This window comes from Schistocerca piceifrons, chromosome 1, assembly GCF_021461385.2.
Source record: "Schistocerca piceifrons isolate TAMUIC-IGC-003096 chromosome 1, iqSchPice1.1, whole genome shotgun sequence".
NCBI lineage: Eukaryota > Metazoa > Arthropoda > Insecta > Orthoptera > Acrididae > Schistocerca > Schistocerca piceifrons.
The window spans coordinates 464,836,730-464,852,590 of NC_060138.1; the positions used below are offsets into that span (position 1 = coordinate 464,836,730).

The 15,861-nt window shown below is 44.3% G+C and overlaps 1 protein-coding gene across 1 annotated transcript; it reads right to left on the reverse strand.

The window, feature by feature from the left end:
• Window positions 1–318: 318 nt before the first annotated feature.
• Window positions 319–14,165, reverse strand: LOC124738683 (facilitated trehalose transporter Tret1-2 homolog). Its single transcript, XM_047248606.1, has 4 exons — window positions 14,093–14,165; window positions 8,426–8,706; window positions 2,383–2,970; window positions 319–894 (listed from the first exon to the last, which is right to left on the reverse strand). The coding sequence occupies exons 1-4, from the start codon at window positions 14,163–14,165 to the stop codon at window positions 319–321; spliced, it is 1,518 nt and encodes a 505-aa protein (XP_047104562.1).
• Between the last annotated feature and the right edge of the window lie 1,696 nt (window positions 14,166–15,861).

The following is a 15,861-nucleotide window of genomic DNA, read 5'->3' on the forward strand; positions in this document are numbered from 1 at the left end:
CAGTGTAGGAGTCTCTTTTACAATAAACCAGCGCCCCTGCTTGTCTCGAAATGTGTCTCGTCACAGAGGAAAGGCTGAAATAATTTTCCTCCCTGTGAAAGGAATCAGTGTCGATGGCGTCTATCTCTCTACCACTCAAACTCGCAGATGTGGACGAATGTCAGCAGTGCGCTTGTAGCCATCAGTGACAGCTTAACTTATTCTGCGGGGTATGTGTATGCCCCTCTAAGCCGCTTCCGGCTGCGTGACGGTAGACCCGTTTCAGTCAGGTTCTGGTTGCAGGCTGGGGTCCACGACCGGATCGCGGGCGGTGAACCGCTAGATGACATCACCGGAGTCCTCCGAAGTGCAGCAGGTGAAGCAGATGGGCGTTCCCGCGTCCGTCAGCTTCTGCTGGATCTCCTGCGACTGGAGGCCGCGAGTCTCGGGTACGAGCGCCGCGGAGAAGACCGTGTAGATGATGCAGATGCCGCCCAGCAGCGAGTACGCCGGTGTCGTGCCGTACTCCTCAATGAAGCCGTCGAAGAGTCCGGTCATGATGCTGCACGCTATCCAGCTGATACAAACGGCCACGCCCGCCGCCCACTTCTTGGAGACGGAGGGTAGCAACTCGGCGATCAGCAGCCAGGGTAGCGGGCCCAGGCCGACGGCGAAGCCGATGAGGAAGACGTTGATGGTGACCAGTGGCAGCCAGCCCGCTGCTTCGTGCAACCAGAGCCAGCTCTGGTGCACCGCCAGCAGCAGGTGCGACACGGACATGAGCACGCCAGAGGCGATCAGCAGCGGGCGGCGCCCGAAGTTCTCCACGAGGAGGGCAGAAGCGCCGGTGCCCACCAACTGGACGGCGCCCGTGATCACTGTGGATATCTGCGGCGAGATTGAGGTGCCCGCCTCCTGAAGGGAAAAGGAGCTGTATTAATGTCGAGGAACTGATTCTTCTTATTGTGAAATGTTCTACCAGCTCTGCACCCCATCCCTGATCTACCATTCAACGTCGACTGGCCATTATATCACTCTCTGCCATTTGCCTCTTTCAGATGTGATTTGGTGGGTGTAGAGTCAGCATAACAGCCTCCAAAATGTCATCAGCTTGCCAGAAATGGGAGCCGAGACTTCTTACTTAACTGCTGTATGGGCATCATGAAGCTGAGAGCACCCATCACTGGTCGTAAAGTGTAATAAATGGATTGGTTCAAATGGCTCTGAGCACTATGGGACTTAACTTCTGAGGTCATCAGTCCCCTAGAACTTAGAACTACTTAAATCTAACTAACCTAAGGACATCACATACATCCATGTCCGAGGCAGGATTCGAACCTGCGACCGTAGCGGTCGCGGTTCCAGACTGTAGCGCCTAGAACCGCTCGGCCACTCTGGTCGGCTAATAAATGGGTACTTGATAGAAATTTTTACAGTTGAAGAAACAGATTTTCACTATGATAATAATTCAAACTGAAATCAGTGCTGGCTCATAACCATACATTCACAAACTGCTTCTTTTGAGACGCATAATTATTATCATTTAATACTACCCATGTAGAAATGCTGTTAATTCTGATACACCGTATATAATTATTTACAGTGAGCTAAAATATTTAGTGCAAAGCAAATACTCGTTGAGAGTGTCTGTGCACTGTGCCTCCACCTATTTAGAGAACACACTGCGGATGGATCGGTACAACTTTGGGAAACTGCCTAAGGGTGTTCTTGGTGACTCGGAAAGATAAATAGAGAAGATATTCGCCCGCTGGCTCTTTATTTTTCAGGCTAAAAAAGTCTATTGGTCCGTGCACCACAAGCCACTGTTGCTGCAACGACGCTGACTGCAACAATCTACCACCACAGCGTTTCGTCATCACAGCCAGCGCCGTGTGTAGGTACTATCACGTGGTCAGCAGCCAGTGGTATTTCTGAACTCCGTCGCTTCTAGTCACTAACCCACTTGGAACACCATCGCCAGGTGCTGCCATCCAGAATCTGGGAGCTAGAGTTTGCTCCATGGATGACACCGCCTTCACAGCAAGCCACTTCCGTGCTGGCGAGCAACATACAAAGCCAGTTCAGCAAAAGACTAGACTGAATGAGGAGCACTAACTCACCGTTAGCAATGTTGACTTAATCTGGACACGAATCTCCAGTGCCAGCTGAACCAGAAAAGTAAGTCAACTAATTCCGATCTGAGTGGGACTATACCCGTTACAGGTTCCACGCTTCCGGAGTGAAGGTGTTGCACCAGCTGTTCCGATAAGTCTACTCTTGACCCTCCCCCCCACCTCACAACTGGGTCGACGCTGCCCATCACTGTCAATGCCGGTACATAAAGCGGAACAGTTTGAAGGACAGAGTAAATCACCGCAGAAGGAAGCGAATGACGATACTTACCGCGAATATGTCAACCGTATAGAATAGGATTGCGTCGACGCCACTGAGCTGCTGGAAGGCCATGAGCGGGAAGACGATGAAACAGGCGCGCAGCGTGGGCGGCTTCTGCTTGGTCGGAACCTCGGGCTCGGGCCTCGGCTGGTCACGCTGGGCGTGCAGCTGCCTGAGGCGCTCGTCGTCCAACTGCTGCAGCTGTAGGCCGTCCTTCTGCTTGATGGCGGCGCTGTCCAGCAGCACGGAGGCCAGCGCGGGCGGGCTGTGCTCCAGGTGCAGCCACGCCTCGGCTCGCACCGCCTTCTCGTGCCGCTTGCGGTTGTGCAGGTACTCGGGCGACTCGGGCATCAGCATGAAGGCGGCGCAGAAGCCGAGCGGCAGCACGGCCATGGTGACGGTGAGCCAGCGCACCGGCAGCACGATGCCCACGCCGTACACCACCAGCAGGCCGGCGGCCAGCATGAGGTCCAGCAGCGTGCCCAGTGCGCCGCGGATCTCGGCCGCCGCCACCTCCTCGGCGTACAGCGGCGCTATCGTCGTCACGCCAGCCGCGGCCAGCCCACAGATGAAGCGCCCCACCATCAGCAGGATCAGCTGAGGACAACATACAGTTCTCCTTTCACTATCACATAGTCCCCACTCGTGAGAATTGGGCTGAGTGTTGAGGCTCTGTTCCTTTCAGCCAAATATCGCTGGAAGCTGGGACTGTGCCTGAGGGAGTCCCAATTGGGAATGATGGGAGGGGATCCCCAATTCCGGCGTTCTCCTGGTGACCAACTGGAACCTTCCGATGATAGTGGTCAGACTGATAGAGGAGGAGGAGATTAGTGTTTAATCTCCTATCGACAACGAGGTCATTAGGGACAGAGCACAGGTTCGGATTAAGGAAAAATAGGGAAGGCAACTGACCGTGCTCTTTCAAAGGTACTATCCCATCCTTTGGCTTTAAATGATTTAAGGAAATCATGGAAAACCTAAATCTGGATAGCCGGATGCAGGTTTGAACTGTTGTCCTCCCGAATGTCATTCCAGTGTATAACCACTGTGGCACAGCAATCAGTGGTCGTGATCGGATGGACTGTGTCGGAGCATGAGTACTTTCTACATTTGATATCTGGAATGAAATTGACCCAAAGTTTTGAAGACATAAACGCCAGGGCATTTCGCTCGTCTGTGACAAGTGGCATACCTCAAATGCCTCAATTTTTTATAAGTAAAGTTATTTTTAAGTTTTCTACTGCACTGCTAACTTGCTGTTTCAATAAATTATACTTCCGTATCATTCTGAAGGGGTTTCCTAGTACGTCGAAATGTGCTGAGAAACTTTGAATACGGAGCACCTTCCGGTCCATTTAAAATATTGTTCAATGTGTGATACTCAGTCCAAATCGTTGTATTTTTTACAGGTAAGTCTCTCTAATTTATAAAAAAATCGCAGTCCGAAATCTTTGTTCGTTATATAATTTGACAACGTCAGTCACTAATCAAATGTTGTTACAGTACCCAATTTACCACACATATTTACGAACGATCGACAGCAGTAGCAGGTGTATCCATTTGTACATATGTGCGTTAAATGGGCACTGTAACAACATTTGATTAGTGATTAACGTTGTCAGTTTATATAACGAGATTAGATTTTTACTTAGGATTTTAACGAGGACAACTTAGGTCTAAAATATACGACGATTTCTAATGAGTGTCGCAGACGGAATAACATTTTAGATTGAACTGAAGACGGCTCGATAATGAGCCAAAAGCGACAATCAGTAAAGAAAATTTCCAGCTTTGACGTAGGATTTTCATCCACAAATGTTTTGAATAGATATTTGCATTAACAGCAGCAACAATTTAGCACCATTGCTGTTGCATAGAAAGAAATGTGTGGAGACGCAGCAAATATATGGAACGATATATTGATAATTTTTGCTTATGGACCGTTTGACAGCAACTGAATAAAACACAATTTTAGTGCCATATGTGTTTCGCCTTTATTTTCTGCAAGGCATCTTCAGTGGCCTGGAATATGTACGTATTTTTGCTATTTAATTTACATTTTTGTCACTGTACCTATAGGTTATAAACAGTTCTGGTGGTTGGTATTTCCTATTAAGTAGTAATGTTTTTGGTGTTTTTCTTCTTCTTGTGAATGCCAATTTGCGAAAAAAAGAAAAAAGGCCGCAAATTGGCATTCATAAGAAGAAGAACAACACCAAAAATGCAGCAGGAGCGTAATATGTAAGAAATTGTCCACGCAACCTGTAAGCACAGTTCAAAACATTACTACTTCATAAGGAATACCAGCCACCAGAACTGTTTATAACCTATAGGTTGTTGTTGTTGTTGTTGTGGTTTTCAGTCCTGAAACTGGCTTGATGCAGCTCTCCATGTTACCCTATCCTGTGCAAGCTTCTTCATCTCCCAGTACTTACTGCAATCTACGAGGGGCGTTCAGAAAGTAAGCTCCGATCGGTCGCGAAATGGAAACGACTATGAAAATCCGATAAAGCTTTGCACAGATGTGTTGGGTAGTGTCCCTAGTATAACCCCAGTTAGCATCACGTCGCTCTTCTCATTTCTGAGCTCGCAGTGAGTGCGTAAAGATGTCTAGAAAATAGTGTCTGCCGCCAAGTACGAGGGCCTGGTGAGAAATTTCGCCTGAAGCTATGCAGCTAACATTACATAACTGTCGTGCTGTTTCTTCTTCAAGACAATTCTCAGCCGCATTCTGCAGGGGCAATGAAGATGCTCCTGCATCGTTTTCAAATGGAAATGTGAGATTACCCACAATACAGTCCGCAATTGTCTCCCCCTGAGTTTCATCTCTGGTCACATGAACCGCTGTCTTTGAAGACAACATTTTGACACAGACAACGAGGTGTAGGCCAGCGTGGAGAATTGGCGGAAAGCACTGGCGGCTGCCTTCTATGATGAGGCTATTGAAAAGTTGGTACAACGCTATGACAAAAGTCTAAGTCAGAACGGCGACTACGTAGAGAAGTAGCTGAAAGGTGTAGCTAATTGTTACAAGTAAAACATTTCTGATGTTCACTGTGGTTTCAATTTGGCAATCAATCGGAGCTTACTTTCTGAACAGGCCTCGTACATCCTTCTGAATCTGCTTAGTGTATTCATCTCTTGGTCTCCCTCTACGATTTTTACCCTCAACGTTGCCCTCCAATACTAAATTTGTGATCCCTTGATGCCTCAGAACGTCCTACTAACCGGGCCCTTCTTTTTGTGAAGTTGTGCCACAAACTCCTCTTCTCCCCAATTCTATTCAATACTTCGTCATTAGTTATGTGATCTACCCATCTATTCTTCAGCATCTAATCTATAGGTACAGTGACAAAAATGTAAATTAAATAGCAAACATATGTACATGTTCCAGGCGACTGATGATGCCTTGCAGAAAATAAAGGCGAAAAGCGTATGGCACTAAAGTTGCGTTTTATTCAGTTGCTGTCAGACGGTCCATAAGTAAAAATTATCAATATACCGTAATATTACACGCAACTGAGGAAGACAGGACTACAAAATTTGAAGATGTAAATATATGGAATATTAAAATTTCGACCTTAGCGCATAACGTAGGCAACAGCGTATCAAAACTACGTCATTCATGACGGCGACACGCGCAGTACGCCACTCGCAGGTCGCAGTTCGTAGTAATGGACGGCAAATCATCGAGTAAAACTGAAGTGATATCAGGTGTTCCCCAGGTAAGCGTCCTGGGACCTCTGCTGTTCCTGATCTATATAAATATGACCTGGGTGACAATCTGAGCAGTTCTCTTAGGTTGTTTGCAGATGATGCTGTAATTTACCGTCTAGTAAGGTCATCCGAAGACCAGTATCAGTTGCAAAGCGATTTAGAAAAGATTGCTGTATGGTGTGACAGGTGGCAGTTGACGTTAAATAACGAAAAGTGTGAGGTGATCCACATGAGTTCCAAGAGAAATCCGTCGGAATTCGATTACTCGATAAATAGTACAATTCTCAAGGCTGTCAAATCAACTAAGTACCTGGGTGTTAAAATTACGAACAACTTCAGTTGGAGAGACCACATAGATAATATTGTGGGGAAGGCGAGCCAAAGGTTGCGTTTCATTGGCAGGACACTTAGAAGATGCAACAAGTCCACTAAAGAGACAGCTTACACTACACTCGTTCGTCCTCTGTTAGAATATTGCTGCGCGGTGTGGGATCCTTACCAGGTGGGATTGACGGAGGATATCGAGAGGGTGCAAAAAAGGGCAGCTCGTTTTGTATTATCACGTAATGGGGGTGAGAGTGTGGCAGATATGATACGCGAGTTGGGATGGAAGTCACTAAAGCAAAGACGTTTTTCGTCGCGGCGAGATGTACGAGGGCTATCCACAAAGTACATTACGTTTTGGAATTAAAAGTAAATAAAGTATTGGAAATTTTTTTTATTATATACAGATGAGAGCCACACTTAAATACTACTTTTCTACATAGTTGCCATTTAAATTAAGACACTTATCGTAGCGATGGACGAGCTTGGAAATTCCTTCGTCGTAAAATTCGGCCGCCTGCGCCTTCAACCACGTGGTTACCTCTCCTTGAAGCTGTGCGACGTCATCAAAACGCTGCAAAGCCAACCACTTCTTCATTGCTGGGAATAAGTGGAAGTCGCTCGGTGCCAGGTCGGGACTGTACGGCGGATGAGGAAACAACTCCCTCTTAAAAGATTCGAGAACTTCACGAGTCGCATTTGCCGTGTAGGCCCGGGCGTTGTCGTGAATCAGCAAGATCTTTGAGCCCAACTTTCCCCTGCGCTTGTTTTGTATTGCTCTTCTGAGGTTGTGCAGAGTTTGGCAATACCTTTGAGAGTTAATTGTAGTCTCTCTTTCCAGGAAATCCACAAAAATCACACCTTTTCTGTCCCAAAAGACAGTCGCCATCACCTCCCTTACCGACATTGTCTGCATTCATTTCTTGGGTTTTTGGGGGGAATTTGTGTGCCCCCACTGCATTGACTGCAATTTTAGCTCGCAGTTCACATGCTTAACCCATGTTTCGTCACCAGTAACGATGCGATCGAGTAATGAGTCGCCATCTTTCTCGTAAGCGTCCAAAAACGTTAACGCTGCAGCCATTCGCTGATTTTTGTGAATCTCTGTCAAGATTTTTGGTATCCATCTTGCACAAAACTTGCGGTAACCAAGCTTTTCGGTAATGATTTCGTGCAACAAACTTCGTGAAATTTGTGGAAAACTCACAGAGAGTTCCGTTATTGTGAAACTACGGTTTTCACCGACCGCGGCATCGACTATTTCGACAAGTTCGGCAGTCACTATGCTGGGTCTTCCACTTCGCTCTTCGTCGTAAACATTAGTTCGGCCATTTTTAAATTTTATAACCCATTGACGCACTCCACCTTCCGTGATTATGTTGCCCCCGTACACTTCACAAAGCTGTCGATAGATTTCTATCGGTGTACAGTTTTTTGCAGTCAGAAACCTTATTACAGCACGCACTTCACACTTCGCGGCATTTTCAATTAACGCTGACATTTCAAACTGTCGCAGTAACTCAACGGAGTACAGCACGAACCTCTCACTAGCACGGCAGGATGCCGACTGAGCGGCGGAATGCCATGAGACCAAGATGGCCGCGCTAGCCCCGCCCCTAACGGACACAAACGAAAACGTAATGTACTTTGCGGATAGCCCACGTATTTACGAAATTTCAGTCACCAACTTTCTCTTCCGAATGCGAAAATATTTTGTTGAGCCCAACCTTCATAGGTAGGAATGATCATCAAAATAAAATGAGAGAAATCAGAGCACTAACGGAAATGTTTAGGTGTTCGATTTTCCCACGCGCTGTTCGGGAGTGGAATGGTAGAGAGATAGCATGATTGTGGTTCGATGAACCCTCTGCCAAGCACTTAAATGTGAATTGCAGAGTAATCATGTACATGTAGATATAGATGTCACTCCGTAAAAATGTCTGCTCCGAGCGAACGAGCAACGATATTGGCTAGCGGTGAGCTGGTCACACGCGCGGGTACAGCGACTCACCGACTCGTAGAAGACGAGCATGACCCAGCCGGCGAAGAGGAGGAGGCCGAAGGCGAGCAGAGGCAGCTTGCGGCCGTAGCGGTGCGTGATGAAGCCGGCGGGGATGGAGCCGATGAGAGCCCCGACGGGCAGCAGAGCGCCCATCCAGGCGCCCTCCGTCTTGGTGAGCGGCACGCCGGAGTACCACACGCCGTCCACGTCGGCGTACTGCAGCTGCAGCACCGGCAGCACGGGCGACGTCCAGCCCATGGCGCAGCCCACGCACAGCGTGCTCAGGTTGGCTGTGCGGGCGAACACGCGCAAAGGTTAGAGGCGGCACATCGACACATGAAATTTGAGGAAGCCAAAGAAAGACGGTACTAAACAACAGTAGCAGAAATGAGACTAGGGATAAACTCAACATCCAGTAAGTAGATTAGGTACAGATCGTTAAAGGTGGTAACTACAGCCTGCTTCCGGAACACGCACTACACAAGAGTAGCCGAAATGAGACTAGGGATAAACTTAACATCCAGTAGGTAGATTAGGTACAGATCGTTAAAGGTGGTAACTACAGCCTGCTTCCGGAACACGCACTACACAAGAGTAGCAGAAATCAGACTAGGGATAAACTCAACATCCAGTAGACAGGTTAGGTACAGATCGTTAAAAGTGGTAACTACAGCCTGCTTCCGGAACACGCACTACACAAGAGTAGCCGAAATGAGACTAGGGATAAACTCAACATCCAGTAGACAGGTCAGGCACAGATGGTTAAAGGTGGTAACTACAGCCTGCTTCCGGAACACGCACTACACAAGAGTAGTCGAAATGAGACTAAGGATAAACTCAACATCCAGTAGACAGGTCAGGCACAGATGGTTAAAGGTGGTAACTACAGCCTGCTTCCGGAACATGCACTACACGAGAGTAGCAGAAATGAGACTAGGGATAAACTTAACATCCAGTAGGTAGATTAAGCACAGATCGTTAAAGGTGGTAACTACAGCCTGCTTCCGGAACACGCACTACACAAGAGTAGCAGAAATGAGACTAGCGATAAACTCAACATCCAGTAAGTAGATTAGGTACAGATGGTTAAAGGTGGTAACTACAGCCTGCTTCCGGAACATGCACTACACAAGAGTAGCAGAAATCAGACTAGGGCTAAACTTAACATCCAGTAGATAGGTCAGGCACAGATGGTTAAAGGTGGTAACTACAGCCTGCTTCCGGAACACGCACTACACAAGAGTAGCAGAAATGAGACTAGGGATAAACTTAACATCCGGTAGGTAGATTAGGCACAGATGGTTAAAGGTGGTAACTACAGCCTGCTTTTCCGCAGCTCGTGGTCGTGCCTGCTTCTGGAACACGCACTACACAAGAGTAGCAGAAATCAGACTAGGGATGAAGTTAACATCCAGTATGTAGATTAGGAGCAGATCGTTCAAGGAGGTAACTACAGTCCGCTTCTGGAACACGGGAATGCGAACCGTCCTCGGATCGAATTCACATGGCGGATTAACAACAGGTGCCGGTGCCAAGCGATGAAAAAGAAACTTATTACTGTCGTCGATTTGCCATAAAGGAGTTTAAAGTCTAGATGTGCAGATGTGGTTGCAGTAGTACAGTGTGCGATTTGTGCTTTTACCAGTGTGTGTGGGGGGGGGGGGGGGGGGGGAATGCCTTAGGGGTTTAGTATAATTTTATATGTTACCAGCCTGGACCGTGGCGTTACCCATGGTTAAACAGTTATTTATAAATAAATGTTAATGCCGAAACTCACTATTCACGCGTATGCACTCTCAGAAACGCACTATCAGAAAAGCCATCCCTTATTATATCTTTAAAAGTACATCATAGGTAAAGCTTATTTACAAAATTATCTACATACAGGTATATGAGGGAATTCAAAAAGTAAAGGCACATTTGTGAAAAGCTGTACTTATTCTGATGATAGAAAACTGAGACACTCGTTATTTTTCTACGTAACCTCCCTGGACTTCAATGCAGTTTTCCCGATGTTTTACGAGTTTTTTTTTATTTCATCAGAAAATACGTTTATCGGTTGCATCTGTAACCAATTTTGCACCGCAGCAATGACGTCTTTATCACTTTCAAATCTTCTTCCCTGTAGTGCTTCCGTTAAGGGTCCAAACACGTGAAAATCGCTTGGAGCCAGGTCTGGACTGTATGATGGATGTTCCAGCACCTCGAATCTCAACTCCTTTATTGCGTCGGCTGTCCGTTTGGCAGAAAGTGGGCGAGCGTTATCTTGCTGCAGGATGACACCTCTTCATAGTTTTCCACGACGTTTGGATCTGATTGCAGGTTTTAGTTTCGTACGCAACACATCACATCCACCATACAATACAGACCTGGCTCTAAGGCCTCGTTTACACTGGGGCGACGTCTTGCAGCATGGTGGCATGCTACGGAAATGTGGCGTGCGTCGTCTTGTCATTTAGTTCTAAATGTTTTGAAATGCTTAACTACTACATAACACTTTTTTCAAAATTAATAAGCAAACATATTAACAGTATTAATATTAAACTTTCAGTGTTCGGTTCCCCAAATGTAAATTGTATGTAAAGTTTAACTCCGGTGCGTGGGAAATAAACATCCCAGGTTGGGATGCATAAACTAAAACCAGAGGAGTGGATGGTCTGATGCAGAGGGGGGAAATCCCCCCATCCCCCCCTGCAAATTGCACACTGCAGTAGTATGAACCCTTGGCTATCCGACACGTAAGGACTACTCATCCACGGTTTCAAGTATGCCTTTTGTGTGGAACATCCGTGTATAACAGACTCATGGAATGCTTTAAGTTTCTTCATAACGACGAATGTTCGAAACTGCAGTCGCAATAAATAAAATATTCTTCACAACAGTCAGTGGAAATTGGCATTATAAATGAAAAACACTCTATGTGTATGTTCCACACGATTCTGTAGAGCATAGACAATATTGTGTTTTTCATTCATAATCATGTTATTCCACCAAGAAGCGAAGTAAGAATCGTTTAACAAGGAAGTTATCATGTTTAACATCTTATGAAAATCGCATATCAGGCAGACGAAATGGTGCCTCAAACAAAAAAAAGAAATTTTATGTCCTGAGTTTCGCAAATATTTTCATGCAACAGTTATTAGAGATACTAGCAGCAGCCGCAGTCGTGAAAAAAGTTTACTATACTTATACGGCAATGTGTTTCAGTCCTCACATGAGGTCCAATAGAAACTGAGTTGCATAGTATAAGTAGTTCTTGTCGTTTTCTCTTTCTAGTAATGCTTTGTAATTACCATTAACATGACTGCCCCACTAACTGATTTCGATCAACCATGCTACTGGTCAACAAGTGTTTATTCTTCTAACTAGCCTCATTACTTTTTTATTCTGATAATAATATACGCAGAGGAAGAAATGATTGAGAAAATAAATAAGATTTCTTGTCTCCGTTGGGAGTAATCTACAGCAAATGAGTCAAATGAATCTGAAAAGTAACGCAGTAATCTTGCGTTTATCTAATACGAGAAATCGGCAGTAAAGCCTCATTCTCCAGGCCCCGAGAGAAATAGTACTTACGCCCCGGTTTTCTCTTCAATAACCTTAGAGTATGTACAAGAGTTACCTGCTCTAGTACTTATTATTCATAGATCGAAACATCTTGCAAAGGATTCAAATATTAACACACAATGACAATATAAATATACTCCTGTCAAATTTTGCTGGAAAAATGCCATTTCTGTCTGTAATTAAAGATATTTTAAACATGGTCACTATGTGTAAGATGCGTATCGAGGAATGCAAGAATGATGACGCTGCTTCGAAATTTCCGACGCACTTCTTTTCTTTTTCTTGCACTTTTAACGTACTCTAACCGATTCTCTTATTCGAGGAAAACTACTGTGAAACCAAGTACAATTTTTAGTCACTGAATAAATGTACGAGTACTGATACAAGAAAATGTTCGTTTAATTTAAGTTCTTTATATAAAATGATTACAGTTAAGACAAACTTTAAGTAAATGTTTGAAGTTGATTAAATAAAAGATGATCTTGTGTAAATTTTATTTGTTAAGGGAAAAAAGAAAACATTTCGCGGATGGCGTACGTGCTAAGTATTCTGTTTCATTACAAAGTGAGCCGTTATTTATTATTAAAAAGTATACATTCACATGCAATCTTTCCACTCTCCAAAATATAGCTAATATATTGACTATTTATTTACTCAAATTCACAACGAGACACTTTAATCTGAATTCATTTGTCTACGCAACATAACAGTCTACAAAATATTGTTTTGAACTCCGCAGGTATTAATGTTCCAAGACGGAGAGAAAAATAATGGACTTTTGGAACAAAATCTTGACCGGCTAGAATGGGCTACGTAATTTAGTAACTTTTTTTGAAATTATACTCCAGTTTTATGTACACCTGTTACTAAATAAACGCTGAAATATGGCACAATACAGTTAAACCTTTTAGAACATAATTTTATTTGTATTGAACGTATGCAGTGGGAGAGACTTAAATAAATGGACAAATTTACAACAACATTTTTAAAATATTTAAGCAGCGTGACTTTTAGTATGACTTACTAAGGAATTATTCGCTTATCACTTGCACGTTATTCAACGAATAGAGGATCGTTTACTGCAGTTTAAATGGTTAAGAACAAACTCAATAGCGGTTCTAGGCGCTCAGTCCGAAACCGCGCGACTGCTACGATCGCAGGTTCGAATCCTGCCTCGGGCATGGATGTGTGTGATGTCCTTAGGTTAGTTAGGTTTAAGTAGTTCTAAGTTCTAGGGGACTGATGACCACCGATGTTAAGTCCCATAGTGCTCAGAGCCATTTGAACCATTTGAACAAACTCAACAACAATTGAATCAGTAAAAATCGTAAACCGATTACAAAATGCAAAGAATGTAGAACAGCAGATCGCCAAATTATGACATCAGTAACTACAGTTGTTGTCAGGAAGATGTAAGTCGGCTACAGGCTAGGTTGAATCTAAACTAGAGGTATCAGCATAAATTGAGACCATGGTGCTGAAATAACAACGCCAGTTAGTACCGATGAGGGATTATATAACACTGATTTCAAATCGCTTGCCCTTGACAGACCATTTCCTTCCCTTTGCATAGTATAAGTAGTTCTTATCGTTTTCTCTTTCTAGTAATACTTTGTAATTGCCATTAATATGAGTGCCTCATAAACTGATTTCGATCAATCATGCTACTGGTCAACAAGTGTTTATTAGGCTAACTAGCCTCATTACTTTTCTTATTCTAATAATAATGTATGTAGTGGAAGAAATGATTACTTTTGTCGTGAAAGCTTCCCACGAGATACTCTAGTATTGATATCGATGCACCACGTCACTGACGGAAGCCAGCAGTCATATCTGCTGTTGTTTGTCGTGTGTTGTCATGGGAACGCTCGGTACCATTATCAAGCCGGTAATAACTGCTATATCGCCGGTAGTCAGCAAGGTGCAAAACGACTCTAGAATGATGAACTTCGTGCGACGTTTCGTAAAGAACCAAATTTCTATATCGACAGTACATGCGTTTCGAGTTAGTGACGTCACATGAGATACTTCGCTAATGGTAGAAGAGTATGACGACATGAAGAGAGGGGGAGCATAGAGCAAGCCTTTGCGACTCAGAAGTCCACTTACCAATAGTGGCAGCGGCCACTTGTTGCCAGTGGATGATCTTCTTTTCCGATGGTTCGGGTTTTGTGTGCTTCATTTTTATCGAGGCGCCTCAACGATAGTATGAGGTAGTCTATCTGTCAGGTGATAGAGAGCGCGCGGTGCGTTGGAACTGTGTCCGCCAGCTGAGGACGGCGCCCTTATATTGACCGCTCTTATCAGGAAGGAGGTGCTTAGCTCTGGTCGCGTGCTTCGTATGTACCGCGCGACGTATGTCGCGGAAGGGGAAGATATACAGACCAGCGCAGTAGCTGGGCATCTTCTAGAACAGCGCAGCGATCACACAGACACTGATACTGAAAACGACAGCTGTCTCTATTTCGATCAGCCCTTTTTTCTTTCGTAATGAAATTGCTCTAGGGATATGATTATGTCGGTTTGTATCTCGGTAACAAGGTACCCTGTGGTCTTTCTACTCGTGGTAGTGTCTTTGTGACAACAAATTAGGATTTTGTGTGTGTATGGTGATTCGCCTGTGGGGAATCAAAATTGAAAACTTGAAACAGTAGAAGGTTACCAGAATAGGAGACTGAGGTAGTTCATTGTTTTTTTTTTTTATCCAGTTGACAGAAGCGAATTCGTGTAAAATAGTTGGCACGAGTATCATGGAGGGGCTAAGCTATTTGCCGTCTCGATTACTACAGCAAAGACGTGCTTTACGTAGAACCCTCCTCTTTTAAAATCCACAGAGCATAAGTTTCAAAACGAGCCAATAAGTACATCCGTAACTTAATGACTGTGGTGGAAGACTTATCCGAATCCGGGCTTATGTAGAAGAATGACCGTCGTTCTTCCCGTATACGAGCCATGGAAACAGGACGTGGGAGCGTTACTCATTATACATTCGTCCCAATGATCGTCACTAATTACACTCGAATGGGAAGCACAGAAGTAAACACAAATGTTGAATATCTCCACCTTTTACATAAGAGAGGAAGTCAAGTGCTATTCCTCAACACGAAGCAAACTGGAAACTACATTTCGTCTCTATCAATTTTGCACAGAAGGCACTGCAATTAGGTGTCAAAATAACGCCTGATCCATTCACCGTTTGTTTCTTATGAACTGATTCATATTTATATGTTTGGTGTCTTGTAACTGGAAGTCAGACTTTACAATTTGTCTTAATTACTTGTATTTTGACATTATGTTGTGTGTGTAACATACGACTGTGCAGAAATTAACGCCTTAGGATTAGGTACACGTTGGTAGTGATTAAAAACTTCAAAGTCTTGGAAAATCAAGTTGCACAGAGGTATGTTGACAGTCGTTTTACACGTGTACCGAGTACTACATATCTTGTAAAATTACTCGTTCTACATCATTTTCACAAAAAAAAAACACCGTTTCAATCATCTGAGAAATATGTAACTAGCAAAATAAGCAACTAATTCAATTTAAACACGAAAAGATGAGAATCACCCAGGCCGTTATTGTAGGAACAACCTCGATGCAACTGAGGAAAAGCCTAAAGTAGGTTTATAGGTAGACCCACAGTTGAATGTGCTATCTGGATGGTGATGTTATTTGACACTTTTCGCAAAGATAATGCCTTACCAAGAGTGGAAACCACGACTGTTGCCTAGAACTTTGGATTCGGCAGTAGACAGCCACAGATGGTTGAAAGAACTCTCTCGGATTATCGATAGTGCTGACTAAACGGAGAGAAGGGAAGTTATACACTACAAACTATTATTAACAAACAGTACTGTAGCTTACGGATTAGAATATGT